Source organism: Corvus brachyrhynchos, unplaced genomic scaffold, assembly GCF_000691975.1.
Source record: "Corvus brachyrhynchos isolate BGI_N302 unplaced genomic scaffold, ASM69197v1 scaffold257, whole genome shotgun sequence".
Taxonomy (NCBI): domain Eukaryota; kingdom Metazoa; phylum Chordata; class Aves; order Passeriformes; family Corvidae; genus Corvus; species Corvus brachyrhynchos.
Window position 1 is genome coordinate 174,261 of NW_008239119.1, and position 14,844 is coordinate 189,104.

General features: G+C 48.1%; 1 protein-coding gene across 35 annotated transcripts in view; it reads left to right on the plus strand.

Moving 5' to 3' along the window:
* Positions 1-14,844, plus strand: part of EPB41 (erythrocyte membrane protein band 4.1) — an 86,326-nt gene that overhangs the window by 27,004 nt on the left and 44,478 nt on the right. For 27 of the 35 annotated variants that reach the window (XM_017739921.1, XM_017739922.1, XM_017739923.1 and 24 more), the window contains exons 2-4: positions 8,769-9,211; positions 11,827-12,057; positions 14,434-14,538. In XM_017739921.1, coding sequence (XP_017595410.1) covers positions 8,769-9,211; positions 11,827-12,057; positions 14,434-14,538 — 779 coding nt within the window. Of the gene's footprint in view, positions 1-8,751; positions 9,212-11,826; positions 12,058-14,433; positions 14,539-14,844 lie in introns of all 35 variants that reach the window. The other 8 variants (XM_017739910.1, XM_017739913.1, XM_017739915.1 and 5 more) reach the window with 1 other exon arrangement.

The following is a 14,844-nucleotide window of genomic DNA, read 5'->3' on the forward strand; positions in this document are numbered from 1 at the left end:
GTCTTGAGGCAAGGTCAGCAGCATCCCAGTTTGCATTCCCCATTGCTATGTGCCTTGGGGAGCTGCAGCCAGCTTGGAGCGTGCTCTGCTGCTTTTGTTGGGGGACTTCAATTAGCTCTTAGTGGGCTCTAAAACCAAGCTGCCTGGTCTTGTGAGTTGTCAAATGGTTGAAGGTTGGGTTCTTTCTGTGATACTGGGAGTTTACAGCTCAAGGTTTGTGGTGGGAATGGATTTCCTCTCCTTCTCTGTGCTGTTGCGTGGGATGCTGAGCCCTGAAAGAAGAGGGGATTTCAGAAAAGGGTGGTCCTTCCTGAAAGAAAGCCTTCCCCCAGCTCAGGAGCAGCAGAGGCTGCTGCGCGCTGATGCCTGCAGTGTTTGTACCCGCCCAGTGAAACTCAGCTTCACAACCCCCTGCTCGCTGACTCATTCCCCTGGGCTCCTCGGAGCTGCTGCTGTCCCAGTTGTGTCTCTAGAGCCAGCAGCCATGGTTGTGCTGCATCTGGCTTGTGGATGCTGAGATGATCTCCAGCTTTTCCATCCCCTCTGTTGCTCTGCAGGTGTAAGTGACTGGAGCTTGGCCAGAAAACCAAGAGTCAAGGAATTTGGTAGATAACCTGCAGCTGGCCAGTGCATTTGTGTACTCCTAGGTAAGGGTCATTAATCTTTAAAAGTGCAATGTTCAGGCTGATAATTAGTGTAAACGTAATTTTAGTTACCTTGCAGCCTTGCTTCACTGCTCGATGGTGGCAGTGAGCATGGGAGAGCAAACCAGGTCGATCAACTCAGCCTGGCAGCTGGTACAACTTCTTAAAACTCATTAAAACAGCCCAAAACCACATTGCTGTGCCCCTGGGCAGACCCTGGTATCACTGGGTTAGGCACCATGTCCTGGGGGTTTCCCCTCGCTGCAGGTTCTTGTGGGGGAGAATGATATTTCCTCTGCATTAAATATGTTTGGAGTGTTGCTGTCAGGAGAAAAGGTCTTGGAATCATTTTAGGGTAGTGTAGCACTAACTTAAGTGTCCTTGACAAGCTGAGGGAGTTGTGGGTGTTCAGCCTTGAGAAGAGAAGGCTCCAGGGAGACCTTAGAGCCCTTTCCAGTGCCTAATGGGGCTTACAAAAAGGAGGGAGAGGCTTTTTACACAGGCAGATAGTGAGACAACAAAGAGGAATGACCTCAAACTGACAGAGGGCAGGATTAGGTGGGATATATATATTGGGGAGAAATTCTTCCCTGGGAGGGTGGTGAGGCCCTGGCAGCAGTTGCCCAGAGAAGTTGTGGCTGCTCCATCCCTGGAAGTGTCCAAGGCCAGGTTGGACAGGGCTTGGAGCAGCCTGGGACAGTGGAAGGTGTCCCTGTCCATGGCTGCGGGTGTAACGAGATGAGCTTTCAGAACCCTTCCCACCCAAACCATGCTAGGATTCTGTGGTATTTGATGGCAATTCTGAAGCAATAAGCCCAGCTTAAAGCCAGGGTTGAGGACGTTTTCATCCAGCTTTTTCAGCCAGCTTTCGTCAGGGCTCGGCAGAGAACAAGCCTAGCGCTTGTTCTCCCAGCCCTTCCTGTGTTCCCTCAGATAGTTCAAATATTGTGCATTTCTTGTGCACTAATAACATCTGAATAACTGTGCGATTAGGGTTCTTTTTAATGAATTTGGGGCGTTGTACCAGGGTGCGGCAGATGTATTTGAGACACTTGGGTGAATGCAAATTGCATTACAGCCATGCAGTAACAAATGAAGCACTTAAGTGTGATGTCCCTGGCACGCAGGGGAGGAGCAGCCCATGTGTGTGAGCTGGGGCAGTCGGCAGTGGAGCCTGTTAAGAGGTTTTAGCATCAAACATCCTTCTGGCTCTTGGTGCAGCAGCGGTTCATCCTGGCAGGTGCCTGTGTGTATGTGTGTGCAGGAGTGGTATTTACCTAGCAGGCAGCTCTTTATCAAAGGAGCGTTCAGGGCCCTCTGGGCTTCTAATTATAGCTTTGGTTTGGAAGCAACCAAATGGAGAACAACAAAAGCAGAAAGTGCTTTACCCCCATTCTTGGGAAACTGTAAGGAAAGAATATGAGCCCTGTTATGTTAAACCTTGAGTGTAAATGAGGTACAGTGTAAGTAAACACATCTATGTTCAGGCAGGAAAAAAAATCCTTATGAATAATTCATGGCAAAAATCCTCTTGTTCAGCTGATGGAGATCTATTGCTTATTTCTGTTGAACTGTTGCTTTAGCAAGTGGAGTGCTGCTGCAGGGAGAGCCATCGTCACACACAGCGGTGGCATTGTCATCTCTGCTGTGCTGTCATCGCCACCTCGGGTATTCCTTCTGTGTGGAGTCAGGAGCGTCTGTGATGGAGTGACCTGCTGGGACGGAGCCTGTCCTTGCCATTGCCTCCCTGTGATGGAACGGCTTGCTCATGGTGCTTTTGTAAGCACCGTTCCTGCTGCTTTTTGTTGCACAGATTTCTGGTGCCTGCTGAGTCCCCACTCCCCCCGTTTCCATGGGAGGCTGGTGGAGGGAGCAGCCCCAGGATGTTATCTGCACCACACAGGGGCTGAGCTGCTCGTAGGGTGGGGATGGGCTTGGATGGATCCCTCCCTCCCTCTGCCAGGTCAGGCAGATACCGGCTCCTTCAGCAAAGGAGGGTTTTGGAGTGACTGCTGCCTGCCAGGCTGAGCCCTTGTGTCCTCCAGGCAGGTTTGGAGACTTGTTTCTGCAGAAGAAGCCCTGTCAGGCACTGTGTGTTTGAGACCAAACCATGTTGTTTCTGCTCTGGCCTCTGCTGCAGAGGGGAAGGGAGCCCCAAGAGTTACTGCTCACTACTGAATAGGAAACAACACTTGTATTAAACTGCTGCTTTTCTTAGTCTTTTTAGCCAATTACTGCGTTGCAATGAGAGGAGGGATAGTCTATGAGCAGCTTGATTTTGCTGGCAGCCTGCTGCACGTGCCTTCTCCATGTCTGTTCTGGGTCCAACTGCTCCAACTTCAAGCGAATTTTCCAGAGAGATCCCACACAGGCAGCCTTTCCAAACCCATTGCTGTAGACAAGGCCCCAGTGACAAGTACATGTTTTCATTTAAATTTCAGCACTTCACCAATGAGCAAAGCCCATGAATTTCCATGTAAGGAATTTTGTAGCATCCAGGAGGATTTTTGAGGATACAGAGGAGGAGCTCTCAGCTCCCTTTGGTTGTAATGCACTTACTGCTCCATTTAGTCAGGTCATTTTATAAGCCCAGTCTTCAATTTGACATAAATGATTTGCTTTCAGCAGATGGTGAGCTACTATTTTTGCCTTCATTTAAATAGGAAAGCTGTACGATAGCAGGAGATGGGAGAGGGGCACGGTGCTGCCGACATGCAGTGGATTACCAGGGCTGGTCTGGTGAGAATTAAATCCGGGCAGTTGTAATGTGCCATCTGTGTTGTGTTGGGTGGTTTATTTTTCTCCTGTTCAATGAGGCTCCTGAAGTCTCCTGTTACCCTCTGGGTCAGGCTGAGTGGCAGCGTCCTTTTTGTTCAGGATCCAAAGTACCGGCACAGAAAGATGAGGCATGTTAATTCTAAGAGGGGTTATAAATTGTCAGCACTAATTATTCCTCTAATAAAATCTATTAAATAAATTCTGAAAGATTCTGAGTCTTTAGAGTATTTTAAAGTTGTTTGAATTTCTGTTGAGAGGCTTATTTTATTGCATTTTAATATCTTACTTTGTTTGAAACCCCCAAGCATACATTTCTGCTATGGTCATAGAATCCCAGACTGGTTTGAGTTGGCAGAGACCTTAAAGTCCATCACATTCCACCCCCCTGCCATGGCCAGGGACACCTTCCACTAGATGAGGTTGCTCCAAGCTCTGTCCAGTGTTTTCTTTACTGTAGTAAAAATCACGTGTAGGACACGTAACACACACGTGGAGCAAGTCATGCTGGTGGCAGCTGCAGTTTCCTCCTCTCCCACCCACAGGTTTGTTGCACATGCACCAGGTCTTGACAAAACTGAATTGTCAGGCTGTGCTCTCTATTTCGAGCAGTGTTCTGTGTAGTTTCCCTGGTGAATTATGTGCTTTTCACACACATTATGAAATGGGAAAGAACGCATTTAAAAAAAAACATTACACTGTTGCTGGAACTATTTGATTTTTGCCTATTTTTAGCAGAAATTTCTGTCTTATCATTGTCTCCAGCTCTTGCTGGAGCTGCAGCGTTCAGTGAAGCCACACATTTTTGCGTAGGAAGGTCAAGACAGTTTGTCCCACCCGTTATCTGGTGTTGGGCATCTCTGCGAGACAGTCTGTGTTTCCAAGAACTGAACCTTCCCTGTGGACTGTCCTTTTTCTTCTCTCTCTGAAAGACTAAGCCACTGGGAATTAAGTAAGTTATGACATGAGCCATAAATAATTTTTCCAGGCTTGGAAACAAGGATAAGTTAGATTTTTTACAGAATCACAGACTGGTTTGAGTTGGAAGGAGCCTTAAAGCCTGTGTCATCCCACCCCCTGCCATGGGCAGGGACACCTTCCACTAGGCCAGGTTGCTCCAAACCCCATCCAACCTGACATTGGACACTTCCAGGGACCCAGGGGCAGCCTGTGCCAGGGCTTCACCACCCTCACAGGCAGGGATTTCTTCCTGATTTCTAATTAACCCCTTCTTCCTTCAGCATAGGTTCAACTTATTATCACTAAACTTACTGTGTGCCTAAGTAAGAGAGACTGAAGTAGGCTGACAGGTAGGAGAGGGTGATAGACACATACCTAAACATTCCTGTTTCTTTGAGCCCCTGTAACTTATCATGGAACAGCCCAAATGAGCAGCACTGTCATTTCCAGGGAGCTCAGGTGCCATTACTTAATGAGAACCTTCCAGAGCACAGGTACCATAAGGAAGGGATTTGGGTTTCTCTTGAGGATTGAAGGCTTTCTCAACAGGGAGCTGTTGTGGTGTCTTGAGCTACTCTAAAATCTTTTAGATAAATCTATGTGCTTCTGTGCAGGCTGGAAAATGGGGATGGTTTCACTTGGACTGGGGTTGTCTTTTGATATCTGCAAGAGCAGAACCCATGGAGCCGTGTGCGGGTGAAACTGAGTTTAGCCATCATCTGCTCACCAGATAATTGGTGCAGGGTGGATGGGGCTTGAAGCAACCTGGTATAGTGGAAAATGTCCCTGCCAATGCTAGGGGGTTGGAATGAGGTAAGTTTAAGGTGCCTTCAACCCAAAGCATTCCATGATTTTATGATTGAACCATATATGTTGGCAGCAGGGTGAGCAATGAACACTTGCACTTCTTTTAAGTCTGTTTTGTTCCAAGGGTTTTGATGCAGGAAAGAGGGATGAGTCTGTATGAATTACACCAAGCCCACAGCGATGTTGAGTGTTCCCTACAACTGTGCCTTTGGCCAGAAAGAAGGATAAGCCCTGAGGCTGGAGGGCTCGGGTGCTGGGGGGCTGGAGGGTCTTCGCAGGTACGGCAGGTTCAGAAGGTGCCCCTGCACTGGTTTGCTCTGACATTTGGTGTTCGGAGTTGCTGATGCCTTTTGAGAGAAGATCTGTGGAGCTCCCTCTTCATCACCAAAGCACCGACATTCCTGAGGAGGTTCAGGTCCTCCCTCAGGTGCAGATGAAGGGGGATGTTGCTGGTGGGAGGTCAGCCCATGGTGAAGGTGTCCTCAGCAGGGCAAAGCCTGTTTTCTGCTCTGGAAATACTTAACTCCCTTCTCTTCAGGTCGCTTCCTGTTGCCAAAGCCTTCTTACCTGAAGGATGTTCTTCAGCTTAAAAATAGATATAAATATTTAGATATAAATACATATTTGTACTCTTTTCTGATGAGATTGTTACTCCAGAATCTCTCTCGGATCACATCTGAGCTTTGTTGTAGCTTGCTTATTTCCACAGTGTTTAACACCTTCTCCACTCCAGACATGTGAAGAGCCTGCCTTTTACAGGCTGACATCAAACCTTCAGCCTCTACCAAAGAAAGGCCCCCAAATGAAGTATTTACAATGTGGCAGCTCAGAGGAGGAGGTGAGCAGCACTGCTTGAGTGCTCATACAATAGCAGAGTATCCTCCTCCAGCATCCGGGTAGCTCCTGAGGCACCTGCAGGCTCAGCAGAATTGCCTTGTGAAATAGCAAGGGAAGAAAAATTTAATTTAAATAAAATCCTGCTTGTGGTTTGGCTGTGGGCAGTGTTTTCTCCAGGGGATGGGTTGAAGAGCAGTGGAGCGGGAACCTCGTTCTTTGTGTCTGCTCTGCTCTGGGCTGGCTTGGAAACAAAACACCACTTGGCACCCATCTCCTTGCAGGAAAGGTCCTTTTTTTCATTGTATAATCACAGAATCACAGACTGGCTTGGGTTGGAAGGTTTAAAGACCATCTCGTTCCACCCCCTTGCCATGGGCAGGGACACCTAAAAAACCATTTCTGAGCATAAAACTTCGAAGGGTGGGAGCCGGCCAGGAGCCCACGCATTGGAGCAGTGCACTCGGGTCTCGCAGCAAGATGTTTGCTGTACCCAGTGAGTTACTGGTGCTGGCAGCTATGAAATGTTTATTGGGAAAGGAAGGGCTCCTACGTGCCCGTCTCCGCATCCCCAGCGCTGCCGAGGCGATTTGGCTGAGCCTCAGCAAGGTTCTCGGGGGATGGAGGAAAGACAAGGAGATGTTTGCTCATCGCCAGCCAGACCCACCTTCCTGCGCCGGGAAAGGTCCGTGACTGCGGCTTTGAAATGTAAACAAGTCAACAAATCTTGTTCCAAATTGTTGGTGTTTAAAGAGAGAAAAGTACATCCAGAGGAAATGTTCCTTTGTGGGCTGTCCCTGGGGCTTCCTGCGGCTGGTAAGAGCTGCTCCTCAGCTGTGCCCTCCCCACCGATGTCATTTCCAAAGCCTTGGTTCTGCCTTTTTGGTTTGAAGAGCAAAGTGTCCAACGCTGTGTGTTTTGATAACGATTCCTACAAATGTATTTATTCAAAACAAACACAGTGGGAAGCAACTACAAAGCAGGCTGCTCCAACAGCTGGTGCCAGAGGGAGCTGGCTATCAGTGTGTGATTGTGGTGGGACAGGCTTGCAGAGCATCCCTTCCACTCCATGTGTGCTGAGACATTGGGAGCTTTGCCCTGGACATTGGCATAGTGGGTTCAGGGTGATGGGTGTTTGGCTGAACAGTCCTTGCCCTCTCCACTGCCTTGTGGCATCTCCAGGAGTTCTTGGAGCGCTGATGAGAGCAGAAATTGGCTGCGTGGTGGCTGGGGTTCTCTGCAGTAGGAGCTGTGGGTTGCTGACAGGGCCAGCAGCATCTGTGGCAAGGGATCGCAGGAGGAAGGGGAGCAGAAGTAAGAGCTGCAAGGACAAGTCACACGTATACTGCCATCTGCAAACTGATCACAGACACATCTGGGCACATCTGGGTTTGGGCACTCTCTTTGCCTTGTAGCATCCCTGGTCCATTGGGTGCCCATGATGTAGGTTCTCTGCTTGGGTGCCTCTTTCCTCAGTGCAGGTTGGAAGCTGCTGTTTCAGTGGCCTCTGCCACTCCACTGGATTTGGAAATACCCAGAGCAGCTGACTGAGGGGAGATGGTGAGTGGAGTATAATTCTGTCTTCTGCCAGGAGACCATGCTAAAATGAGCCCTGCAGCTCATCCCCCAGGGCTGGCTGGTGGGGCTGAGTCCAAGTGAAAAAACCCAACCAGAACCCCAAACCAAACCTTGTAACCTCAGGAAATTTGCATTGCTGCAGAAACAAATTCAGGGAAGGTCTGTGATGCTGTGCTGGTTTAACCACAGCATTAGAAATAATATGAAATGTTTGCATTAAACGCAAGGGGAAAGTCCTTTGGAGAGCTGGGAAGGCTTCTCCCCTTCAAGCACTCTGGTTCTTTTAGCAATCAGGATGAGTTAAATTAAAGTTGATGAAGGCAATAATATGTAGGAGGATGACATCTTCAATGTTTCTTAATTTTAAGTGTGTATTTTGAGCAAATGTTTATACACCGAGGCTCGGGCTGGGGGATTGAGGCATATTGGATTATATGCTATTTGCTCAGTGTAAGCAGTGGCAATTTATTGCTGCAGATACATGTGATGCAGTGTGCAAAGATTAGTTCTATCCCCTCTAAAGCATGATTATTTTGGGTCCTCTTTATACCTTAAATAGATATTCTTCTCATGTGATTTCCATCTTTTTGTGTCAACAGCCCAGGCTAAAGTTGAAATAAACGTTGCATCAGCTTAATAGCACAAGCTCTGAGGAAATCTGCTCTCCATTATGGATGTTGTTTGGAAACCTTTTCATTTGACATTTTTTTAGTGTGCAGTGCAAATATCCCATGAATCCCAAAGCCTGCTGGGCTCCACTGGATTCATCTTGTGCAGAACAGTGTTGCTCAACACTGGTGGGTCCTGTCCCCAGCAGTGTGGTTTGGTGTGTTTAGATCATAGAATCCCAGAATGGTTTAAGTTGGACGGGACCTTAAAGACTATCTTCAAAGCAAACTGTAGCAAAAGGAATGACTTTGCTCTTGCTGACTTTGTAGGCTGGAGTCAGCCAGCGTTTCATCCCCCTACAGGCCATTCACTTCAGAGCTGGACTGGATGGTCCCTGTGGGTCCCTTCCGCTCTGGTTCTGTGACAGGGTGGTGTGACTGGTGAACATGGCCGGCGTGTCTGTGCTCGTGGTTGGTTTGAGTAGCTCAGTCAGACATGGGTATTGGAAACTCCTTGATTGAGCCCTTTTGCTCCTCTCATACAGCATCATCATGACAACAGAAAAGAGCCCAGCAGCCGACGCTGACAACTCGGAGCAGCAACAAGCCAAGGAGGAGGAAGGAGCTGCTGAAACACAGAAGCAAGAGGCTTCCCTGGAGGAAGGGGCTCAGCCAACGCCGGAGAGGCAGCCCCAGAGGCAGAAGGCCTCCAACGGAGACACCCCCACGCACGAGGAGCAGAGCAAGAAAGAACGTCGCACCTCCGAGGGCCGGGGTCTCTCCCGCCTCTTCTCCTCCTTCCTCAGGAGGCCCAAGTCTCAGGTGTCCGAAGAGGACAAAGACACTGATGCTCCTAAAGAAGTGGGAGGTGACCAGAAAGATGCAGGATTAGGAGCCAGCCCTGATGAAGACATCCTGGTGAAAGCCCCAATTGCAGCTCCTGAGCCTGAGCTCAAAACTGACCCATCACTGGATCTTCATTCCTTGAGCAGTGCAGAAACGCAGGTAAAACACCCCATTCCGTGGGACGTGCTCCCTGCCGCTTTAAAATGCATATTTGTAGCCAAAACTATAAAAACTTAATATCCCAGACATGTGAGCTTGACCAGAAAAGGTCATTAGATGCCAAAAAGGCTCTTGTCAGCTCCCTGTGTTTCATTTTGTACTTCCCACTCTTGCATCCCTGCAAAGCACCTGTTCCAGGAATTGGGCTCACACTCCAGCATAATGTAAAATGCCCAGTGCTGAACCATTGCTCTGCTGAGCCTTGGGATGTCACACCAGAACACAGAGGGTTCACATTCATTGGATTCAAAACCAGGGTTGATCGTCAGGATTTCCTTGGTGTGAGCTGGATCAAGGCAGGTCAGGGGCCCAAGGTGGAGATCTCAAGAGTATGTGGACTTGGGAGAGGGTTTCTTCAGCTTCAAGGAGCACAAGCGTGGCATTTTAGGACTTGGTCATCTGCTTGGTCTGGGCTAGTGCTGAGCCTGCCAAATATAGATGTTTTCTGCTTATGCATCATGTAGACAGGGATTTCTGCATGGCATGTGGGGCTGAGCCCAGCTCCTGGAACCTGTCTGGTGTCTGCTCTTTCCAGCCAGGGTCATTTCTCATGCAAAATTTAAAGTTTAAAATTTTAAAATAGAAATTGAGGCAGATACACCCCCAGGGAACATTCACTGAGCTGTGGCTGGTTATTGATTTGAGGGTGCTGGGTGCCCTCTCTTCCTCCTTGGGTAGTTACAGCTCTGCTGTTACTTGATCCTGGAGTGGAAAAAGGTAGGTATTCCTTCTCCTCAGCTGGGAATTTCTTACAACCCAACCAACCATGTGTATTGCTGGAGCCAGACAGGGTGAAATCTGGATTTCTTACTCACTGCCTTAAGTTCAGAGTGGCTCCAGATCCCCACAAATGCTCAATTTTGGAGCAATCCTTTACAAATTCAAGCACTGCCAGTAGGCAGTAATTGTAAATCCGCCTCGTTAAAATTACAAAGTTGTAGAGAGGGTAGTAGGTAACAGCTTTTCCTTTCTTTTCCCAAATTTCTGAGCCTGTGAAGACCATGGGATGATCTCTGCTCATGTTTTGTACCTCTGAGGGTAGGGATTAGCAGGATGGGGAAGAGGTGGAGATTTTCATGCCCATAAATTGTATTTTCAAGAGGAACTTATTCTTGGAAGTGTTTAAGACCGGGTTGGAGCAACATCGTCTAGTGGAAGGTGAGAGGAGGCTTTAGGGTCCCTTCCAACCTAAGCCATTCTGGGTTTTTCAATGCATGATTTCTTTCTCTATTTATCTCTGATTTGCTGCTCCTGAGCCCGTGTGAATTTGCACCCCAGCCTTCCTTCATGGGCTGTTCATTTCAGACGAAGCATTTGTGCCTTTTTTTTTTCCAGTTCTTATTTTAGATCACTGTCAGTGGCTTTCTGAACTGTGACACTCGGCAGATATTTCTGCTGTGAAAGCATTTGCGACGTGCTGCAGTTTGATAAATGCTGACCGACGGGCATTAGGAGCTTTGACTGATTCACTGCTCCTGATTGTCCCAGTTCTGCTGGAACAGAAGTCAGCAGCTTGTGGACATTATTTAGTTTTTAAATACCTCTGTGCACTTGTGCCTGGGTGTGATTTCATGAGATGTGATGGGCTGAACAGACAAGGTTTTGCTCTTCCTCTGCTGCAGCTCTGTGCTCCTGCTGCATCCAGCCCCTTCCAGCGTCGTCAGAACCTGCCATGAACTCATTTAACCTGCTGAAGTGGCAGAAGAAAAAAAAACCCAGCTTCCTTCCTCCTCCTGTCCCCAAACTGCATCTCTTTCTGCTATTGGAGTGCATTAAACTGACTCTCAAAGTGCTTCTGTAGGCAAAGGGATGGTGATGTGGAGGCTGCCTTCCCTTTTTGGTGGCAGAGAGCTGCTCGGTCAGCTCCGATGGCCACAAAACCTCAGCCCTGACCCTCCTTTTAGTGCCACTGCTGCCATAAAATCCCACAATGGTTTGGGTTGGAAGGGACCTTAAAGCCCATTTTGTCCCATGCCCTGCCACAGGCAGGGACACCTTCCACTGTCCCAGGTTGCTCTAAGCCCCATCCAACCTGGCCTTGGGCACTGCCAGGGATCCAGGGGTAGCTACAGCTTCTCTGGGTGCCCTGTGCCAGGCCTCCCCACCCTCAAAGGGAAGAATTTCTTCCCAATATGCCATCTAGCCTCTGTCAATGTGAAACAATTCCTCCTTGCCATGCCAAGGACCGGTGCACTGGAACAACAGCTATGACAGAGTGGCAGTGGGAGCACTGGGGATCCTGCTTGGGAGGGAAAAAACCTTCCCAATCCAGAAGGTGCTGTCATTAACACCATGAATGCATGATGTAATCTGCCCTGATTTCTCTAATCAACCCTTACTTCTTTTTTATTACATCCTTTATTAAATGAAAACTTGAAAATTACTTGGAAGAGCTTTAAAAATTAATACTGTTCTCTTGGTCACCCCAGCTGCTGCTCCAGGTCCTGGGTTACAGGTTAAAGTGGGATAATGAATTCTGTGTGAGATCCCAGCCCTGTAGTGCTTGTTCCATGTGATGCTTTGTTTGTTTGACACCTCTAAATCGGGGGTTTCAGCCTGCTCAGGAGGAGAGGAGGGACGACCAGGAGCCAGAGGGAAGAGACTTCGAGGACAGGGAAGAAGGGGAAGCAAAGGAGGAGGGTGCCAAGCCAGAACCAAAGCCAGAGTCTCCAGAGACCAAAGCACACAAGGATTTGAAAGCTGCCCAAAAAGCAGTGAAGAGACACAGAAACATGTACTGCAAAGTCGTTTTGCTGGATGACACCATTTTTGAGTGTTCTGTGGATGTAAGTACTTTGGGGTTTTGGTTCTACTTCTCCTCTCTTCCCTCTCCCTTCTGCTTCTCTTGAAAAATCACCACAAACACGATTTAATAGGGGCCTAATGTGCTGCCAGGGAATTACATGACAGGTTTTACTGCAGAACAAGTCTGCTGTAAGCTATAACAACTTATTTAGTGTGTTGTAAAAACCTCTGGGTACTAGGAATCTTTATTTTTTATTGTTCTACAATTCCAGGGTGCCTTGCTTTGTAGAGGTGGGGGGAAGTTTAAAAAAAAACAAACCCAAACTTTGTATTACTTGCTGTTCACCATCTCTCTCATTTGTATCCCAGGCTAGAGTTTAGGTTTTTGGGGTAGGTTGCAATTCTCTAAATAACTTTTGCCTCCTTGGCTTTGAATAAAATGGGTTGAATGAAATTGATTTGTGCTTTTCTAGTCCCCCAAGGTACCTTAACCTCTCAGGCTGCTGGTTAACTTAGCTCCTGGTGCTTGGATGTAAAGAAAACACACTGTGTTTAGCCTGCAGTTGAATGTATTTCCAGTAAACAATTTAAAATTATTATGTTGACTTAGAGCACTGCAACCCCCTTCATCTGAGAGCTTTTTTTTCCCTTTATTTTGTGCATTCTCTCACAGGGTTGTGGTGCTGTCAGGGCAATAAAAAGTGAGCAGAAATCCCTATTTTAGTATCGAAGTGCTTGTCTGGAATATTAATAATCTGGTACTTACCATTGGAGCATAATTCCACCAGCTTGTTTTCCCTCAGTCCTGCTGGTGAATGGGCCAGGAGAGGGTATCTGGACGCAGTGCTCCTTGTGGGAACCATCACCTTGGGTGATCCTGGGCAAGTAGGTCAGTGCTGAGTGTTTGTGTAATGATGGTGCTGCTGGTCCTGCCTGGGATCAGCTCAGAGCATCACTGCCCCCATCACTTTCCCCTTGGCCAGGGATACTGTGTGCAGCCCCAAGGAACGTCTTCTTCCAATCCCGGTGACAGCTTGCCATGGCTTTGTGCCTGAGTTTGCTGCAGCGATGCCTTTGAATACCGTCATGGACACTGTTGGAGGGAGAACTGTGGGGGGATGGGGGGTCCTGACTTGAGCAGGACATGAGAAATGTCTCTCTGTAGGTACAGAGGGTCGTGGTGGGTACTGCAGAGGATTAGCGGGGCCATGGTGTCAGTGAGATCCTCTTAACTTGAGAAGCACCCTTGGCTTTAGCGCCAGTGTAATTCTGCTCTGGCGTTTTGAGAGTTTATTAAGATTTAATTGGGAAGGAATTGCAAAGGTGTAGGCAAAGAGCAGCACAAATGCCTTCATCCAAGGAGAATTAGTGCTTTCAGGCATCCTTTCCGACTGACAGCCCTGGAAGCTTTTTCATTCCTATACCAGTGCCAATTCCTTGAGGAATACCCAGGCTAACGCATACATTATGTTACCTATAGAGTCATAACGTGTGCACAAAGGACCTGACAGCTGAAGGGCTGGAATAAAGCCAAGGAATAAAACATGGCAGGGGTCTTGGAGCAGTTGCCATGCAGAGATGACTGACAGGAGAGCTGCGGGCATTAGTGAAGCTGATTTTGCGTCACTGGAACTGCACTTTCTTCTAGCAAAGCCTCCGATGGAATGAGCTGCTTCTGGTTGCCATAGTTTTAATGCCTCAGGGATGTTTTCCTTCATGTTTTTGGACCAAAAGGGTATCTGTTCCTTGGGTCAGTTCACTTCTGCAGGATTTGGGGGAAAGAAAAAGAGGAAATAGGAATGCTCAAAGTGTATTTCTGGAGGCAGGAGGCTGTGTGCTGAGCAGCTTTGGGCACATGAGGCAGATGGGAGAAGCTGGTTTTCATCAGCAGATCAGGGTGATGGAAGGGCCACGGAAATCATGGGCTTTGGTTATGTGCTGCTGTCTTTTTTCTGAACCTAAGAAAAGTCAGGTTGTCTGTGAAGTGAATAGGTTGTAGCAGCAGTTTCATCTCTTGATCCACACCTGATTGTCGGGCAGCCAGGACCAGGGAGATTCCAGCACTGCAGATGTACCTCGGGAGGGAAAACCTGTACAGATCCTTGGTGTCTATGGAGCTGTGTTGGGAAGTCCAGCTTTGGGGGATTTTCAGACATGGAGCTGCTGGGAAGAGAGAGGCCCACTGTGGTTCCTGTTGCCTCTCCATGGAATTATTGTTTGGTGCCCTTTACTGTAAGGAGTCCTTGCTCTGAAACAGCCTGGAGATAGGGGATTTGATTTGGAGCTACCCAGGACCTTTTTTCCCCTTACTGATAGTGCACAGTGTGGTTTGATCCTATTCCCTTCCTCCCCTCTCCTGTGAACAAAGACAGACAAAACCCAACCCTGTCCTTCAGGATTTCTTTGTCTATTTGCAGAAACACGCCAAGGGACAGGATCTTCTTAAAAAAGTCTGCGACCACCTCAATCTGCTGGAAGAAGACTACTTTGGTTTGGCCATATGGGACACACCAACCTCCAGGGTAAGCAGCTGCTGGCCCTGAGGGATTCAGCTCTTCCTGCATCATCTCCCCAGGGCAGGAAGTGGGGCATAAGCTCCTCTTCAAACTTGTTTTGTGTCCTCCCTAAATACGGATTGCGGGTCATCACACAGGAATAAATGGTGAATAAATGACTACAGGAGCATGGATTTTAGTCAAAAAGCTATGTGAATCATAGAATGAATCCTAGTGAACTTGGGTCTTCACCTGGAGAAGTCATATTAGTTGACTGCAAGATGATGTCATTAAGTTATAAAGCTGCAGCTGAAGGAGTCAGGCTGCCCTGGC